The following is a 15,869-nucleotide window of genomic DNA, read 5'->3' as shown; positions in this document are numbered from 1 at the left end:
TGCTCTTAATTAAGACTTCTACAGCTCCAAGCATGGTGAAGCCTGGGTTTCGGGTCAGAGAGCAGTTCTGCAGTCTTTTACATCCTACAGATTGTCTTAAACCCATGTGTGTTTGTGCAAAGCGTGGCTTTAATTTCAGGTTCATTGCAGGGTTGCCCGCTGTCTGCAGAACCACGGCTGTGGTGAAGAAGCTCCAGGAGGAGCTGGCTGTGGCCTCCCTCTGCTCCAGTGCCAGCAGTGAAGGGCAATCTGGCTGATGGTGTGCACGTACAGCGACATTTCCCTGCTGTCCACTGGGCTGTCTGTTGGGGATGCAATGTATTCATTTCCTTCCAAGTCCCTGCTAGCTAGGAAAAGTAATAATCTGCAGTGTTTACCTTCTCTGTCCTCAGAAATTAAGCAGCTTTGGCAGAGCACATGTGTTTTGCAAAACGCTGGAGCCCCCCGAGGGTTTTGTGTGCAAAAGCTGAGAGAATCAAATAAAGCAGTGTTTTGCACAGGGAGCATGCACTCCTTCTGCTCCATCACCACGCTCTGTGCAGCAATCTTGTTGCATCAGCTGCCCCCTGCTTCCTGCAAAGGTTTGGGTGTTGAAGGGGTGCAAAGGGAGTTGACCCCTCTGTGGGTTTTGCAGGAGTTACCCAGGACAGAGAGGGCAGCTGGGTGACTGAGTTGTGGCTTTGGAATTGAGGTCATTATATTGCAAACAAAACAAAACAAACTCAGGATGTATTTTACCCCATCCAGCTTGTTTGAGCTTCTCTATCCCAGGCTTCTCCTGTGTTGTTAACTCTGCTTTGCTTCATGGATAACTTGTCTAGGAAGGAAAAACAACTGCTTCAACTTTGTCCAACATCTTGACAAGCCTTAATCTAGTGTGGGGAAAAAAATAAGTGAAACAATCAGACTATCATCGAAAGATTTGAGTTGGAAGGGACCCTTAAAGCTCCCACTCCCTGCACTGAACAGGGACACCCACAGCTCCATCAGTGCTCAGAGCCCCATCCAGCCTGACCTTGGCTGTCTGCAGAGATGGGGCAGCACTGCCTCTCTGGGCAGCTGTGGTATCCTTAGCACAGCTAAGTGTGTCCATCTGGCTAAGTGTGCTGCTGGTACATAAACTGACCCTCACCTGCTGCCCTGAGACTGGGGGGGAAGCACCGGCTGGGAAAAGCTGCAGATCGCATCTTCCTCTGATTCCCTGACCTCAGAACCCTGCTGTTCACTGTCTGTTAATGCCTTGCTCATCCCTGTAGCAGTATGGGGAACGTTAGGGAAGGATGGATCACCCTGTAGGTAACGCAGCTCTTAGGTCAGAGCATGGTGGGGCAGTGCTTGCTTGGCAGAGGGGAACGTGATGTACTGCATAGCAGGGGTGAGTATTGCAAGGATGTGAATCTTTGCTTGATCCTTTGAGGAGACTTCACAGTGAGAATGAGACGTTCCACGTGTGTATTAGTTACTTACTGCACATGTTTCTGCTGATCCGTGACGAGTAGCGATCTTCAGAAGTAAAACCTCTGTGCCTTTGCATGAAGGAACCCTGTGAATTCACTGTACTCCCTATGCAGCCCCTGGGCTGTGATGCAGGAGCAGGATGCACAGGCTCCCAGGTGAAATGCGTTAATGGCTGCAGTTCCAGCTATTCAAGCAGAAGCATTTTCATCTGCGAGTGTTTGGGGAAGATGAAATGATGACATGTTATTTTAGATAATTATTTCACACTTTTTCACACAGTGGCATTTGCCCAAGGCTCAGTCTGAGGTGTGGGGGACTGATTCTTAATGAAATAAGCTCATGCTTGCTACAAAGGACAAATTAATCTCTGGATATCTGATTTGGAAATGCTCTTATTTGCCACCTTGTGTGAGTTCAGTTTGCCACTGTGGTCTTGTCAGCCAGCGAATCAGTTCTGTTTCTTTAGTTGCAGAAGCACCCATGGCTTGAAATGAGGAATTCAAGCAAAATTTGGCGAGCTCTGAGCTTGCTCAAGCCCTGTGTTTGACCCTGCGCAAGCACATGGAGCAAAGGCACTGGGGTGAAATGCATCTGTTAGAGTGGACTGCAGGGATATGGAGCTCAGAACCACCTGGAGCTCCTCGGTGATGACATCTGGGGTCCTTTGGGTTCAGTGAAGAGTTGGCAGCTGTGAGGCTGTGCTTATGAGAGGGGGCTGTGTGGTAACTGTGGAACATCCCCAGCTGGAGGGGACCTGCATGGACCATCCAGTCCGACCCCTGGCTGTGTGTAGACCGCCCAAAATTCAAACCTGTGTGCTGTCCAAAGCTGGTGCTTTTATACTTGGCCCTGATGATAAAGCTGGGAGAAATGCTTTGTGTTCTGCCATGTGTTTCCCAAACTGCTGCTCTGCCTTAGGATAAGCACAGGGATGCTCTATGTTCGGGAGAAGTTCCCCTGCATGCTTGCTGTGCTCACGGTCTTTTTTTCCTTGAGCCTTTGCTATTTGAGAAAGACAGTCTCTCCATGGCACTGTCTGTGCCTTTATTTTGTTATGAATAAAGTAGGAATAAAGGGGGAAGTGCATCTGGGTTGTTGAGCGGTGGGATGCCACTGCCCAGCCACATCCCGTGGCCACCTCCTCCCTGGCAGCTCCCCAGGGCAGTGACGTGGCCCCAGCTGGGCGGTCCTGTTGCTTTGGGAACAAGAATGGCAACAGCCCGGCAGTGCTGAGTTTGGGACTGAAGTGTGAGTGCATCCATGGGGTGAGGAGAGTGGTCCTGGGGGGGCTTGTGAGGGCACTGCAGTGAGGTGGTGATAGTTGCGTCCCCTCCTTTGCCGTAGAGAGGGGTGCTGGGTGAAATAGAGGGCAGTTTTCAGTGCTGGGGGGGTGAGGGGACACGGATCTATGAGGGGAGGTTAACCCTGTGTGGCAACACAGATCAGTGCTTGGAGGGTCCCTCCATCAAGAGGTGCTTGGGAATAATCCACAATGGGAAGGTTGATGATGGAAAGTGCAGCAGTTGGGGAGCAGATAGGTGGAGGTGGCTGCAAAACTGTCCTCTCCTGGTGCTGTGCATCCGTAGGTGGCTTCCCAAGAGGCAGTTCCTGTGTGTGCCTAGGGAAAACACAAGGCTTGGCTTCACCGTGCACCCAGGAGGGTGTGGATGACAGAATCATTAAGGTTGGAAAAGACCACGAAGATCCCCAAGTCCAACTGTGCCCACTGACCGTGTTCCTCGGTGCCCCATCTCTGTGGTTGTTGCACACCTCCAGGCTGTTTCCTTTGAGCAGCAGCCTCTGTCCCTTGTCCAAGGACAGAAATCACTGAAGCCAAGGATTTGGCCCAAAGCTCAATCCAGCCAAGGTGGGGTCAGGGGGAGTTATTCCTCTGCCTTTAGTTACCAACTCATCTCCAGTTTGGCATCTTTGAGTTGAACTCACACTTCTTTTCTTCCAAAGATGAAAGCAGCCTGGTGAGAGCTGGGTGTGAATATATATACAGCTTTATTTCACGGGAAAGCTGCTGAAGGCAGATCAGGACAGCTGGGAGGCTTGCAGGATTGGAACTTGTGGTGCCACTCAGCAGATGCCTGGTCCTTTGGGGTCACTGGTCAGGGTGCATCCTGCTGCCTGCACTGCAAACTGGAGGTGGTTCAGAAAAGGAGGCTGTGACTTCCAGGAATGCTGGCAGTTTCCCTTTCTGCTTGGGCATGCATGGGAGAGGCTGCTGGGAAGGGCAAACAGCACTGTAAGTGCTGGAGGAAGGAGCTGCAGTCGTAATATATGGAGCCAAAGAGCCTCTAGAAGACCTTGGAGAAGAATTTGGGCCACCTAATGGCCAGCTGAGAGCTGAAGTTTAGTCAAATGGGAGGCATAATATCAGCCTGCTATTAATTATCTCAGCTGTGGTAGAGCTTTTGTGATAAATTGCAGGGTGACAGCACCTAAGTGATAAAATATGGAGGGAGTGGAATGTAAAGGTGGTGGTGAGGCTTCTTGGGTAGTGTGACTTGATTTAGAAAGCACTCAGCCACATAGCAGTGGGCTGGAGGTTGGTCCTGGAAGCTCTGCTTCTCCTTTCTTGGCTTTCTTGAGGTGCTGTTTATACGGTAATTATGGCTAAGCAGGCGATTTCTAGGCAAGAAATGTGATCTTGCTACTTAAGCCTGAACGGGGCAAGATGATTTAGACTAACAAAATTGTTCAGTAGCATCCTGATGCGAGGTTTTAACGGATCTCCTGTCTTCCTCTTCCAGCAAAGCATAATAGAAAGGCCAATTATCCAATTACTCCAGAGAGATGCTTTGTCTTTGCAGAAGGAAGGAGAAAGAAGATTTACAGCGTGTACACCAAAGGAGAATTCAGCCACAGATGGGTCTGTGCTACAAGAAGAGCTGGGTTCCACATACTGCAGTGCGGAGTGTGCTGATGAGCAGGGAAGGGCAATCAGCTGGTGGGGGACCAGCTCCCAGCCTGCAGTCACAGCACGTGCAGACAGGGAGCTGCCTTCATCCCAACCCCTCTCTTTTTTCCTTAATGTCTAAAGAAATGTGGTATTTATTTCTTCTCATTTGGTTTGACTTCACACGCTGTATGCGAGCACGCAGCCCTGCCTTCTGCCTACAGATCTATGGGGTTAGGTTGGCTGTGTGACCCCAGCCTGGGTTATGAGCCAAGCACTCACTGAGTCAGAGGCTGATATATGCCTTTTATTGACCACTCATGCAGCTCATCTGGGAGCAGGGAGATGCTCTGCAGACCTTTCTTGCAAAGACTCACTACAAAAGCTGTGAGCCCACATCGTGCAACAAACCCTTTTGCTTTCCTGGTCTGATGATCCTGGTCTTTGCTAGTGAGGGAACAGGCATCCAAGCTGAAAGTTGCTTTGGTCTCCTGAATCCAGAGCTCAGATCCTCCATACTTTTAATGAGGGTGGTTCTTTCATTCCTTCTCTTTTCACTCTGTGGCCATTTCAGTGACACGTTTGCCACTGCCCAAAACTTGAGAGTAAAGAACCCATGCAAGGCAGGGCTGTGTAGCAGCTGCTGGTGTAAATCAAGCTCTTATCCAGCAGTACTGAGGAATTCAGCTTCCTGGTGCAGCAGGATGCTTTGGTCTGGAAGCAGGAAAAATAGGTGGTGAGTTCAATAGCAGGAGCAAAAGCAGTGTGGGGCTGGGTCACTGAGGTCAGTGACAGCTGGTGGAGCATGAAGGCTGGCTCCAGGTGTGCCAACTGCCTGCAAAAGGCAGGAATCACATCTGTGCTGGGCAGGGGAGGCTCTAACATTGCTTTGGGAGCTGCTGGGAAGGAGCATGAGGTGCTTGTGGGTGCATCTCCAGCCAGGTGTAAGAGGTTGATGGCTTCCACTGTGACATCTCTTAAGTTCTGCCTCCTGAGATGAAGCCATAAGCACGGATGGTGCTCCCCCTGGCCTTACAGCACATCTGTTGGTGCCTTGAGCACGTGAAGCTGTCACATCTGGGGCTCCTTTGCCCCGGCTCTTGGGTTCCTGCTTGGGTTTGTGGCTGGGCATCAGTTGAGAGATGTTCTGGCATGAAATTCTGCACTTGTTTCTAAGGCTGAGATCTCCTCCCAAGTACTGAATGTTGGCTTTCAAGCCCAGAGCTCCTTGTTCCGTCCCAAACAGATGTGATGATTTGGTTCAGCTGGGGCTGAATGCCTCACAAAAAGCTCCCTGGAGCTGAGATCCTCCTGTAAGATGGGTGGCTTTGGCTGGTGCACCTACGAGTGCCATTAATTGGAACAAGCTCACCAGAGAGGAATTCAGCAGCTGCAGCAGCAGAGGACAGCCCCAAGGCACGGCCAGTGCTGCAGCAACGAGGTGCTCTGCCTTGTGCTTGGAGACAGACTCTGGGCAGACAAAACAGAAATTAAACCCTGGCTTTGTAAGCCAGCGTGGAAACTTTGCTTGTCCTCTTAAAGAAATGATTACCTTGTCTGTGGCATCTGAATTCATTTATCTGCTGTTCCAGCAATGTTAACAAATGCTACTCGAAGGCGTGCTTTCTGACACTGCCACAATCATTCACTGCAGAGTGAGATGTTTAAGAAATAGATGGGCTGTGGTGATTTGCGAGGGCTGTAATTTTTCATTTGGATGGCATTGCAAACCACGCAGCCCAAGTCGCCCCATTGGGACACTGAGAAAGTCCAAGGCAAAAGGCAGTCTCTGCACCAACCTGGAGCTGAAGCAGTCCCAAAGCCACAAATGCTGGAGCCCACATCTGTGTTTGTGATGTGGGTGAAGGTGAAACCCCAAATTCTTGGCTGGGTCAGTGTGCCTCCTTTGGCATATTACTCCTAGGTTGCTGAGTTTTGTTGCTATATGTCCTCATCCCTCATGATGTTTTCTGCTTTGGGGAGCCAGTGCAGCTCCCACAAGGAGGACTGGGCTGTAACAGAGGGCTGTGGGGAGGGCACCCAGGCAGCCCAACGTCCAAGTCCTGTCAGTTGCCCTCCAGGTTCCGTTGGGCTCCATCTCATCCCAACGGCTCCCTGCCCTTCTCCTATCCCCCTGGCTCGTCCAGAGCCACTGGGGCTGCTTGTGCAGCAGGACTGGGTGCTGCACAAAAGTGAATCCTGCCAGAGGAGCACTGATTACCTGCCCTAAGGTAGGGTCTGACCGTGGGGTGGGGGTGAGGAGGCCTGTTGGCTGGAGGGCTGACAGCTGTGTGATGCTCAGCAGGAGTGCACTGAGCTCGGAGCACGTGTGGGGGAGATGGAAGGGTGTCAGGGAGTTATGAAGTTGCTGCGCAGCTTACAGTGGTGGCAGAGACTTCTGGCTTGGCTGTGGGTTAAAAGAAGCCTTGGGGGAGAGTGAAGGCTGTGTGTCCTTGGTGACCTTCAGTTTAGCTTTTTTTGCTCTGGTACATGGGCTTTTGGGGGATATGTTAGGATCTTCCATCAAAACCTGCTCAGAGTTCTGGACTGATGCTCAGCTCAGGGGGCATCTGTACTCAACCCAAAACCGAGGTGCCAGGAGCCAGAGGCATCACCCATTAATAGCCCTTGGGTGCAACAGACCTGGAGCACAGAAGGATTGCAATCCTCACGTTTCTGGCTGCTTGCAGCCCCCACTACGCCTCCGTGGGGCCATGGATTCTTTTTGTCCAGTGGGGCTGGCTTCTTTCTGCTTGTCCCCTCCTCATGCTGGAGCTCAGCAAGGCCCTGGGCTGTGGCTGTGCCCTGCTGGAGGTGGGGGGTAATGGGATGGGGGATGGAAATAGACATCGTGGGTATGATGAACAGGATTAATTTCGGGCAAAGTTAAATTGCAGCTAGAAAATTGTAACAAATAATCCAGTTATTCTCAAGACCCGGTAATAAAGCACAGAAATCCAGATTAATGTTGTATCATCCCCATTACATTTCTCTTGAAAAAATAGTTATTTCCAGCTTGAAATCTGTCCCTTGCTGTAGCATGTCCTTGTGCCTGCAGGACTGGGCTGTGCTCCCTCGTTTCTCCCATAAAAGCAGAGGGAAACAGCCACCACGTATGCCTGTCTGTGCCTTTTGGGTTGAGGGTTGTCCTTTATTTCTGTGCTTGTCCTTTCCTAGAGCTGCATGAGGAGTCTGCTACCACAAATGCATACAGCACTGCTTGGGGAGTGAAGGAATGAAGCGATGAACTTCCTGGGGTTGCTTATGGAGGATTTGTCAGTGGCCCTGCTTTCACATGTTGTGTTTATATTTTAACTCATTGCTCATGTTTTTTAAAGGGTTTCATGCTCTTACTGCTGTTACAGCCTCGGTGATGCCTGTAGGGAGCTTTGAGTTTGGTTGTTAATAAAGGGAAATTAAGGCCCTTGTTCTCCACGGAGAGATGCTCTTGAGCACCAGGGTAATTTTATGCCTGGAAGGAATCATATTTGTTGGGTAGTTTTTGTAGCTTAAACCAACCAAATTAGCCTTGAGAAATGATAACTCCCCATCAGAGTATTGAACTCAATGCTCTGTTCGTTAGAAGGCTCCCAGCACAAAGGGTAGAAACTTGGCTGGCAAGGCAGGAAAGTGGCGTGCTGTTATTGATGCTCAGGGCATCATGATCCCAGGGGCTTTGAGGTTGTTGGTAACACTCTGAGCACAAAGTTGTAGCTGGCACTGCTGTATTGCTTCCTCCTTTGCATGGGCATGCTCCTGTCCAGGCATCCAGCTACGGCCTGGATGCAAATCCTGATATGTCAGTGCTGGCACTGAGACCTTACAGTCTGACTTCTCTTCTGGATTTTAAAAGTCCCATTGCTGCTTCTTGCAGGCCGGCTGAGACATGGCTACCAACAAGCTCCACCAGTCCGTGGAATCCTCCAAAAGCCCCAATGGGTTCCAGAAAGGAGTGGTGGCACCTTATAACCCAAAGCTGGTCACTGAGGTGGAGGAGACTGTAACAGTAAGTACCAACTGTGGCCGCGTGGGAGCTGTTAAGGTGGGAAACATCCATCCTCCATGTCCCTGAGTCCATCGTCCATGTCCCCTCCTTGCTGCCATGCTTCTCTGTTGGAGGTGGCTGTTGCAGTGCTTGAGGACAGGCTGTGTGTTGATTCAGGGAAAGTCCAGGCTCTTGTCTGTGTGCACTGGAGCTGAGCTGAGCCTATGAGGTATTGCACAAAGACAGCTGGAGCTCCAGCACGTGCTCCTTGCTGTGTCCCCATGGTGTGAGGCAGGGACACCTCCAGCCACAGGCTGTGATGTTACCTGTGACTGCTGAGCTGCAAACTGCAAACTCTCTCTTCCTCATCCCCAAATGTCCCCTCTGCCGACCAGAGCTGACCCAGTGCTGAGCCCTCTGTTGAGGAGACATCAGTGCAGACCTCTGCATAGGGTCTGTGAGGCCAGCCTGCAGAAAACAAGCAGGTAGAACAAGGTAAATGAGGACTCGGACCCTGAACCTGGTCCTGGCATGGTGCTGCTCTCCTGCGAGTCGCCCAGCACTGACATCTCTGCATGCAAACACATTGTGTGGAGCTGGGGACTTGAGACAGAGCTCCTCCCTGCTCTCCTCAAAGGTCACTGGCTCCACGCAGCAAAGCTAAAGAGGAAACAAATGCCCAAATAGCAGAAATCCCCAAACATGTCACTTTGAATCACGGAGGAGAGGCTAATGGGACAGAGCTGCTCTGTTGGAGCCTGTGTATTCCGCTCTATATAATTAATTTACTGGTGATGAATATTTCAGCAGGTAACTTATGGGACTCCAGGACTGTCCTAGTGGCTGCAGTCATAAATGATTCATCAGTGGGGCTTGAACAAGAAAAGCCTTTCAGGAGGAAGGCCTTTCTGCAGCCCTGGCTGTGTTTTGCCTTGCAGCTGACTCCTTCTGCCTTCCTGAAGGAGATGTCCCTCACCACGGAGCAGAGGTTGGCCAGCACCCACAGCACACGACGGCCCCGCATTGTGCAGCTCCTGGACATGAGTGACACCTCCCATCAAAAGGTACCATTGTCCTGCCCTTTTCCTTGCTGTTTAATGTGGCATTAAAGCACGTGTGTCAGGCTTGCCCCCAGCTTCTCTCAGTAGCAGGGTGAGAAGGTCTTGCTGCCCTCTGGAAGCGCTGATGGTGCTGGAGTTCCTCGTGCCGAGGGAAAGGCAAAATGTTTTTGCATCGCTGGGTTGTTTTTAATGCTGAAGCCAATAGAAGTAAACTGCTGAAATCAGTGCTGCAGCTTAGCTACTCTTGCTAAAGCACAGAATGGGGGAAGGATGGAGCAAGAAACAAGCTGCCCTCTTCCATCCTTGCCCCCTAACAGGGATTAGGGCCACAGCTTCATTGCTGGTGGCAGCGTGGGCCCTTGAAGGCTGGGTGCCCTATGTCAATGACTCAAGCTTGATTAACAGAAAGTATTTTATTAATGCTTTGGGTTGAGACACCTATAGGGTGCCGGATTTGCCAGCTGCGTGGTCCTGCTAGGTACCCACAGCTGGCAGAGTGAGCAGATGTGCTTCATTCTGGAGGATTGCTCAGCGTGTGACACAAGGTGGGTTGCTGGGCCAGAGACCTGTAACGGGTTGGTGCAGAGTTGCCCTGCACAGCACAGGAGTTGGGGGCATGTTGGATGAGTGCCCAGAGTGTGAAATAAATCATCCTTTCACATAAAGCTCATGGGAGACAAAGATGCCAGGTCCAGTCTTGCTCAAGTTGTCCAGTAACGCTTGACAAGAGGTGAACTTTACCACCATCCAGCACTCAACCCACTTGCCTTTGTCTTACTGCATTGCTTTCTTTTTGGCCTTCCCTCCTTTGGCACTATTCTATGTTTGCTGGTTTCTGTGCTCCACGTCCAGATGAGATACCTGGGGACCTGTGGGACTCAATCTCCGTCTCGGAGCAAAGCTCATCCCAAGAGTTGGTCTTGGAGCCCTACACAAACTCTTGGGCTTCAGCTCTTCCCTGAGTGCTCTGATGAATTCTCTAGGACTGCATGACCACACTGGCTCCTCTCACTGCTGTCTCATATCTCCAGTTCTCCTCAGTTGACCTGGATCAGACCTTGTTCCAGCCTTTCCCATCCGAGGTGGTGTTCCAGAGCTACGTCCCCTGTGAGGTCTACGAGGTACCCCTGGTTCTGAGGAACAACGACAGGGTAAGTGCTGGGCTGTGTGTCTTTAACACTGCTGGGAGAGTGCTGTAGTGGACGTGAAATGCAGTGTGCCATATCCAGAACAAAGTGTCTTACATTCTTCCTCTCACAAAGACGTGGAGATGTTCCTGTGATATTAGAGTTTTTATCACTAGTTTTGACCATGCATGGGTGGGTTTTAACCCAAAGGAGCTTTTTGAGACAACATCCTTCCTCTTGAAAGCTCTGGACAGATGGGCATGTTGAGGGCTGCACAGTTCTTATCTTCTTTGATTGTGCTTCACCTCCAGAGTTGCATTTTTTAGGTTACTGCGAAGCTTAATTTGGTTCTGCTCAGGCTTTTCTAAGATAATGTGGCTTTCTGCTTTCCCTTTGGAGAACCACAGCACACCCAGAGTAATGGGCTTTTGAAGGTCCCTGCCTTTACTTGAAATAATCTTCTGAGCGTTTTGAGATTTGTCAAGAAAGTTGAGAAGGGAAAAGTTGAAAAATGTCAGCAATTTTACTTCCAGTTTAAAGAGGAAAATTGAGACCTTTTCAGTTTCAGCAGGGGAAACGTTTGCTCAGATGAGGCATGTGCCAAGTGTGAGCTGGTGGGAGCAGACAGGAGGGAGGAAAGGAGCTGAGCTGGGAAGTGCTCTGGGGAGAGCATCGTGCGTGCAGGGATTTCTCTTGGCACATAGAAATAAACATACTGGTAGCTGAGGAAGGTCAGAAAAAAAAAGATGCGATAAAAGATACAGCTCTGGCACAGAGGCATGTAGAATCATGGAATCATTAAGGTTAGAAAAGACTCTCAGATTGCCAAGTCAAACCCCGACCTACTCTACCACGTCCCTCAGTGCCATATCCCCATGGTTCTTGACCACCTCCAGGGATGGTGACTCCCCACCTCCCTGGCAGCTGTGCCACTGCCTCACTGCTCTTTCCAAGAAGAAATTGTTCCTAATATCCAGCCTTCCCTGGCCCATCTTGGGGCCATTCCCTCTCATCATATACGAGCAGTGGGATGTATGCACAGGGGGGAGGAAAGTGGATGTGTGGAGCCCTCTCCAGTTCTACCTGCTGGATATACACAGGTAAACAAAAAGCTCTTGGAGGGTGTAGTAGGTGGAGGAGCAGCAAGAAGGAGCCAATTACATCCTGAGACAACAGCTTGGAAATGGAAGAGCCTTTGGCAGGATGGATGCCTTGTACTGTGTCAGCTATTCCTAGGGAGCTCTGTTGTTTTCCTTGTCTAGCATTTAACTTGGGAATATTGGAAAGAGGCAGCAGGAGCACCCAAGGAATAACATTTGTGCAGTCTGCATGGACCCTTTACCATAAAAATTTCCTTTTCTGTTTAAGAGTTGCCTCAGTTTCTCTCCTGCTATAGCTTCATTTCCATCAAGTCTTTTGGTTTCAGCTGCTCCGTTACCCATGTGGCACTCCATAGTGTTTGTCTTTGCCAGGTGCCAGCCAACAGGCAAGCAGTTCATTTGCTCTATTCATGCTTTCTCAAGTGGAAAAGAACATCTGCATCAACATCTCTGCTGTTCCCAGTAAAAAATAATAAACTTGTACAGCTGCACCCTGGGATTTGTATGCCCAACAAGGGGGAGACAACGTGTGAATTGTTAACTTTTTTTTCCAAAATGAATTAGTTTTTGAAGGTAGTAAGACCTCAGCTATTGGACAACACTGATGTAAAAGTAAGATCAGTTCTGAGGAAAATCCTTGGCGTATTTTAGTGTATGGAGATAATAATCCCAAGAGGGGTTGTTATATTCTAATTTAGTTGGCTTTTGGTTGTGTGTGTTCTCATAAAGCTTTCTCCCAGTTTCCCAGATCCCTCTGAATCATACTGACTTATATTGCACAGTAGCTTGAGGTTGTCTGCTCCATAAAATCCCATGAAGTATATTGCAGATAGAGGCTCTGTGATGATTCAGACACAGAAGGGCTTTGATATACATACTGCTCACGTCTCTTGTGAAGTTGCTTTTCTGCCTTCAGGCTGCTCCTGTCTCCCCTCTGAGGTGTCACAGGTGGCTTTTGCTGAAGGTGCTCATCTTCAAGGGGACTCAGCAACCAAAGCATCTGTGTGCAATGGGTAGGTTTGTTGATTGGTGAAGCTGCCTGTTGGCTGAAGTGGCCTGTTGGAGGCTTTGAGATGAAACTTGGAACTCTGGTATCTGTGCAGCTGGATACACCTGCTCACTTGTCTGGGGCTGAGACTGGCTTTTAATGACCAACCCACACACCGAGTCAGTGCTGGTTACATATCTTAAGGCAGAAAATGTCTTTGATGCCCATAATTGGTACGCACAGCCCACAGCCTAGGGGGTTTCTAGGCAAGGGTAGTGCAGCTCTCCATCATTTTGGCAAGTTGGCTGCTCTCATCTTCTAGACCAGTTTTCCCCCATGCTCCCTTGCTTCTTCACAACTCTTTTTAACAGCTCTCAGCCACATCTCTTTTCTTCTGTGGTTGTCTCTGTCTTCCTACGTTCTGCGCTTTGTACTCCTAGTGTATCAGCTGTGTGTACCTCTGGGGCTAAAATTGCTTTGCAAAGGCAGTTGGGGAAGGATGTGAGCTGCACAGGATCATATCTTTGCAACCTAGGTAGAAATAGAGAAAAAATCCAATACCTTCATGTCTTTCCTGCAGGTTCCTCGGCTGGTGAAGGTCGTCTTGGAGAGCTCGCCTTACTTCAAGCTGATCAGTCCTGGTGACGTGTGCCGTAAGGTTGCACCTGGCATGCCTTCCACTTTCCGCATCCTTTTCACCCCTGAGGAGAACAAGGTGAGACCTTGGGAGGTCACAGGAGGTTGACGTCTTTGGTTGGCATCAAATTCCAGTTCCTGAAGCCTGAGGTGTGGCTTTTGGGGAACAGCACTGATTTCAGTGGGGTTGGGTAACTCTTCAACCAGGGTAAGATTGTGCCCTCATAGGCCGAAAGCTCTTATTTCAGACTTGATTCTTCACACATTTCTTAAAATCATCCGTCATAGAGGCACGTAGAATCACAGAATCATTAAGGTTGGAAAGGACATCTAAGATCCCCAAGTCCAACCCCAGCCCACCCCCCCGTGCCCACTGACCATATCAGTGTCATATCTCTACGATTCTTGAATACCTCCAGTGGTGGTGACCTCACACCTATCTGGACAGCTGTGCCAGTCTCTCACCACTCTTTTGGAGAAGAAATTGTTCCTAATATCCAACCTGGATGTTTAATGTAATGTCTTTTGGGTTCAGGGGTGGGGAAACTCCACTTTTTGTGGTGGGGAGGCCTCCCGGGGGAGATGCACACAAGAGTAGGAAAGCAAAGAAAATGGCAGGGGAGAATGTTGATAAGTAATCTTTTTCTTCTTAGAGAAGGCTTTAATTAATATGGAAAATACTACAGAAATAAATAGATCCAAAAAGAGCTTCTCTCTCTCATCTGGCAGCCACTTCCCTGCCTCACCCAGGGCTGGAGTGAAGATGATGCTCATTCATCCCTTCTGTTACCCTGCTTTGCAGCTGTGCCATCCCCAGGGATGCTTGGCCACAGTCCAGCTGTGAGCCTGGGTGGGAGGAAGCTCTGCGTGTGGCTGAGCCAGCCTGGCACAGGCTGTAGACATTCCTCACCCAGCAGGAGGTTGGAGTGATGCGAAGGACAAGGCATATGTAGGAATAAATGGGCAGGTTCCATCTGCCCTGTTCTTCCATGCAGAGATGTCCCAAACTTGTGATCTTGGCGTGACTGTGTCCTTGTGCATGGGGCTCCCATTCCATGCCACCACGTGCATTTCTGCACCAGGACAGAAGTCTCTTTGGGTGTTGCTGCCTTCTTTTCTTCGCTTGATTCTGATTTAACGTAGCACTTTGTCCCTTTCTCAAACAGCAGATAGAGAAAACTAAAGAGGAAATACCCTGTGGTCCCTAGCTCCACATGCCTGGGGAATAATCTGTTCCTTTGGAGTGTCTGAGAAATCATTTAACATCATTAATATTTAGGGTAAAAATTAGGTTGGCCTGGGGCAGTTTTCCAAACTACCCAAGAACTTAATCTATGATTTAGGCTTTGTGAAGTACGCCGGTGACTTTAAAATGTGATTTATCTGTACTAATTATTGAGCGTCCATTTTTGGGAGGTGGAAGAAGAAAACTGGTGCCCATGGAAGGCAGAGCACCACTCTTCAAACTTAGAGAGACAGCAGGGCAATATGGGGACATCACCAGAAGCAGAGGGAGAACTGAGAGAGCACGAAGGACCGATGCTTTAGGAATGCGTCAGTAATGTGGTCAGGAGATCTTCCCCCTGGATGTGGCCCTACTGGAGAAGGGTGGCACTTGGTACTTCAACTGTGCACCTCTGCTGCCTCTTGAATGCTCCGTGACCCCGTGGATGATGCGGAGAATTGGGATGTGGGCACCAACACCTCCGACTGTAGGACTTAGGGTTTCCTCGCTTTGGCTCTCACTGCTAATTCATGGGAGTGAAGCACGGAGCTGGGCTGTGCTGAGCCCTAAATAAGAGGAGCACACAAGTGGTTTGTGGCCAAAATGCCACGTGTCTCCTGAGCCCTTTCTGGAAAATGAGCAGCTCCTTGCTGCCTCGCAGCCATCTGGTAGTGTGCCACATGGCTGGGCTGTCACAGCCAGCGCGCAGCCGACACGTCTTGTGTATTGGCACCCATGTTGTAAATACAAATGGGTAATTCTTCTGTTGGGCAACATTTCCAATTAGTTACTCTCGCTGCCTCTGATTTCTGTGTCTGCATTCTGGCTCCACAACGTGTCCTGCCATTATGGGCTGCGCAGCAAACAAGCAGTGGGCAGGGATATGCATCGTGTCCTTCAGCTTTCTTATAGATTATCTGAGAAGAAGGAGGTGAGAAGTGCCCAGAAACATAGCACAGCTTAATCTGTTTTGGTTTTTTTCCTTGTTCTTTTTGCTGTAGCAATACAATGTTTGCAGGCAACGTGAGTTCAGTCTGAGGTTTGCAAAATTCATTTCTGATGCTCAGCGGAGACTGCACTAATGCTCATTGATAATATGAAATATGACAGGATGTTGAGTTATTGTGTTACTGGAATTAACTTCCTGAAAATTCAGGCCAGCCCTGCTAGGGCTGTTCTGCTATTCCAAGTGCACTTCTGAGCAGACTTGTAGGGTGGGGAGCGGGGACGGAAGATTGAGGCAGTGAACCTGGGACAAAAGGATAAAAGGAAGCATCCTGTGAGCTGGTGGCTGGGGAAAGGGAATCCATCTTCCTGTGGTGTTGTCATCACCCTCCAGCCTTCATTTAATGGCCCTTATGGTACCGTGGTTCCAGCAGGGAGC

At 49.7% G+C, this 15,869-nt stretch overlaps 1 protein-coding gene across 14 annotated transcripts in view; it reads left to right on the top strand.

The window, feature by feature from the left end:
* Positions 1 to 15,869, top strand: part of HYDIN (HYDIN axonemal central pair apparatus protein) — a 115,382-nt gene that overhangs the window by 3,860 nt on the left and 95,653 nt on the right. For 3 of the 14 annotated variants that reach the window (XM_085235088.1, XM_085235087.1, XM_085235086.1), the window contains exons 1-5: positions 4,307 to 4,336; positions 8,238 to 8,369; positions 9,287 to 9,412; positions 10,441 to 10,560; positions 13,205 to 13,339. In XM_085235088.1, the coding sequence (XP_085091214.1) occupies positions 8,250 to 8,369; positions 9,287 to 9,412; positions 10,441 to 10,560; positions 13,205 to 13,339 (501 nt within the window). In that variant the 5' untranslated portion in view covers positions 4,307 to 4,336; positions 8,238 to 8,249. Of the gene's footprint in view, positions 1 to 2,601; positions 2,724 to 3,044; positions 3,143 to 3,196; positions 4,399 to 8,237; positions 8,370 to 9,286; positions 9,413 to 10,440; positions 10,561 to 13,204; positions 13,340 to 15,869 lie in introns of those variants that run through there. The other 11 variants (XM_085235077.1, XM_085235076.1, XM_085235084.1 and 8 more) reach the window with 10 other exon arrangements.

Source organism: Meleagris gallopavo, chromosome 13 (genome assembly GCF_905368555.1).
Source record: "Meleagris gallopavo chromosome 13, MGAL_WU_HG_1.1, whole genome shotgun sequence".
NCBI lineage: Eukaryota > Metazoa > Chordata > Aves > Galliformes > Phasianidae > Meleagris > Meleagris gallopavo.
This window is presented reverse-complemented; position numbering and strand designations above follow the sequence as displayed.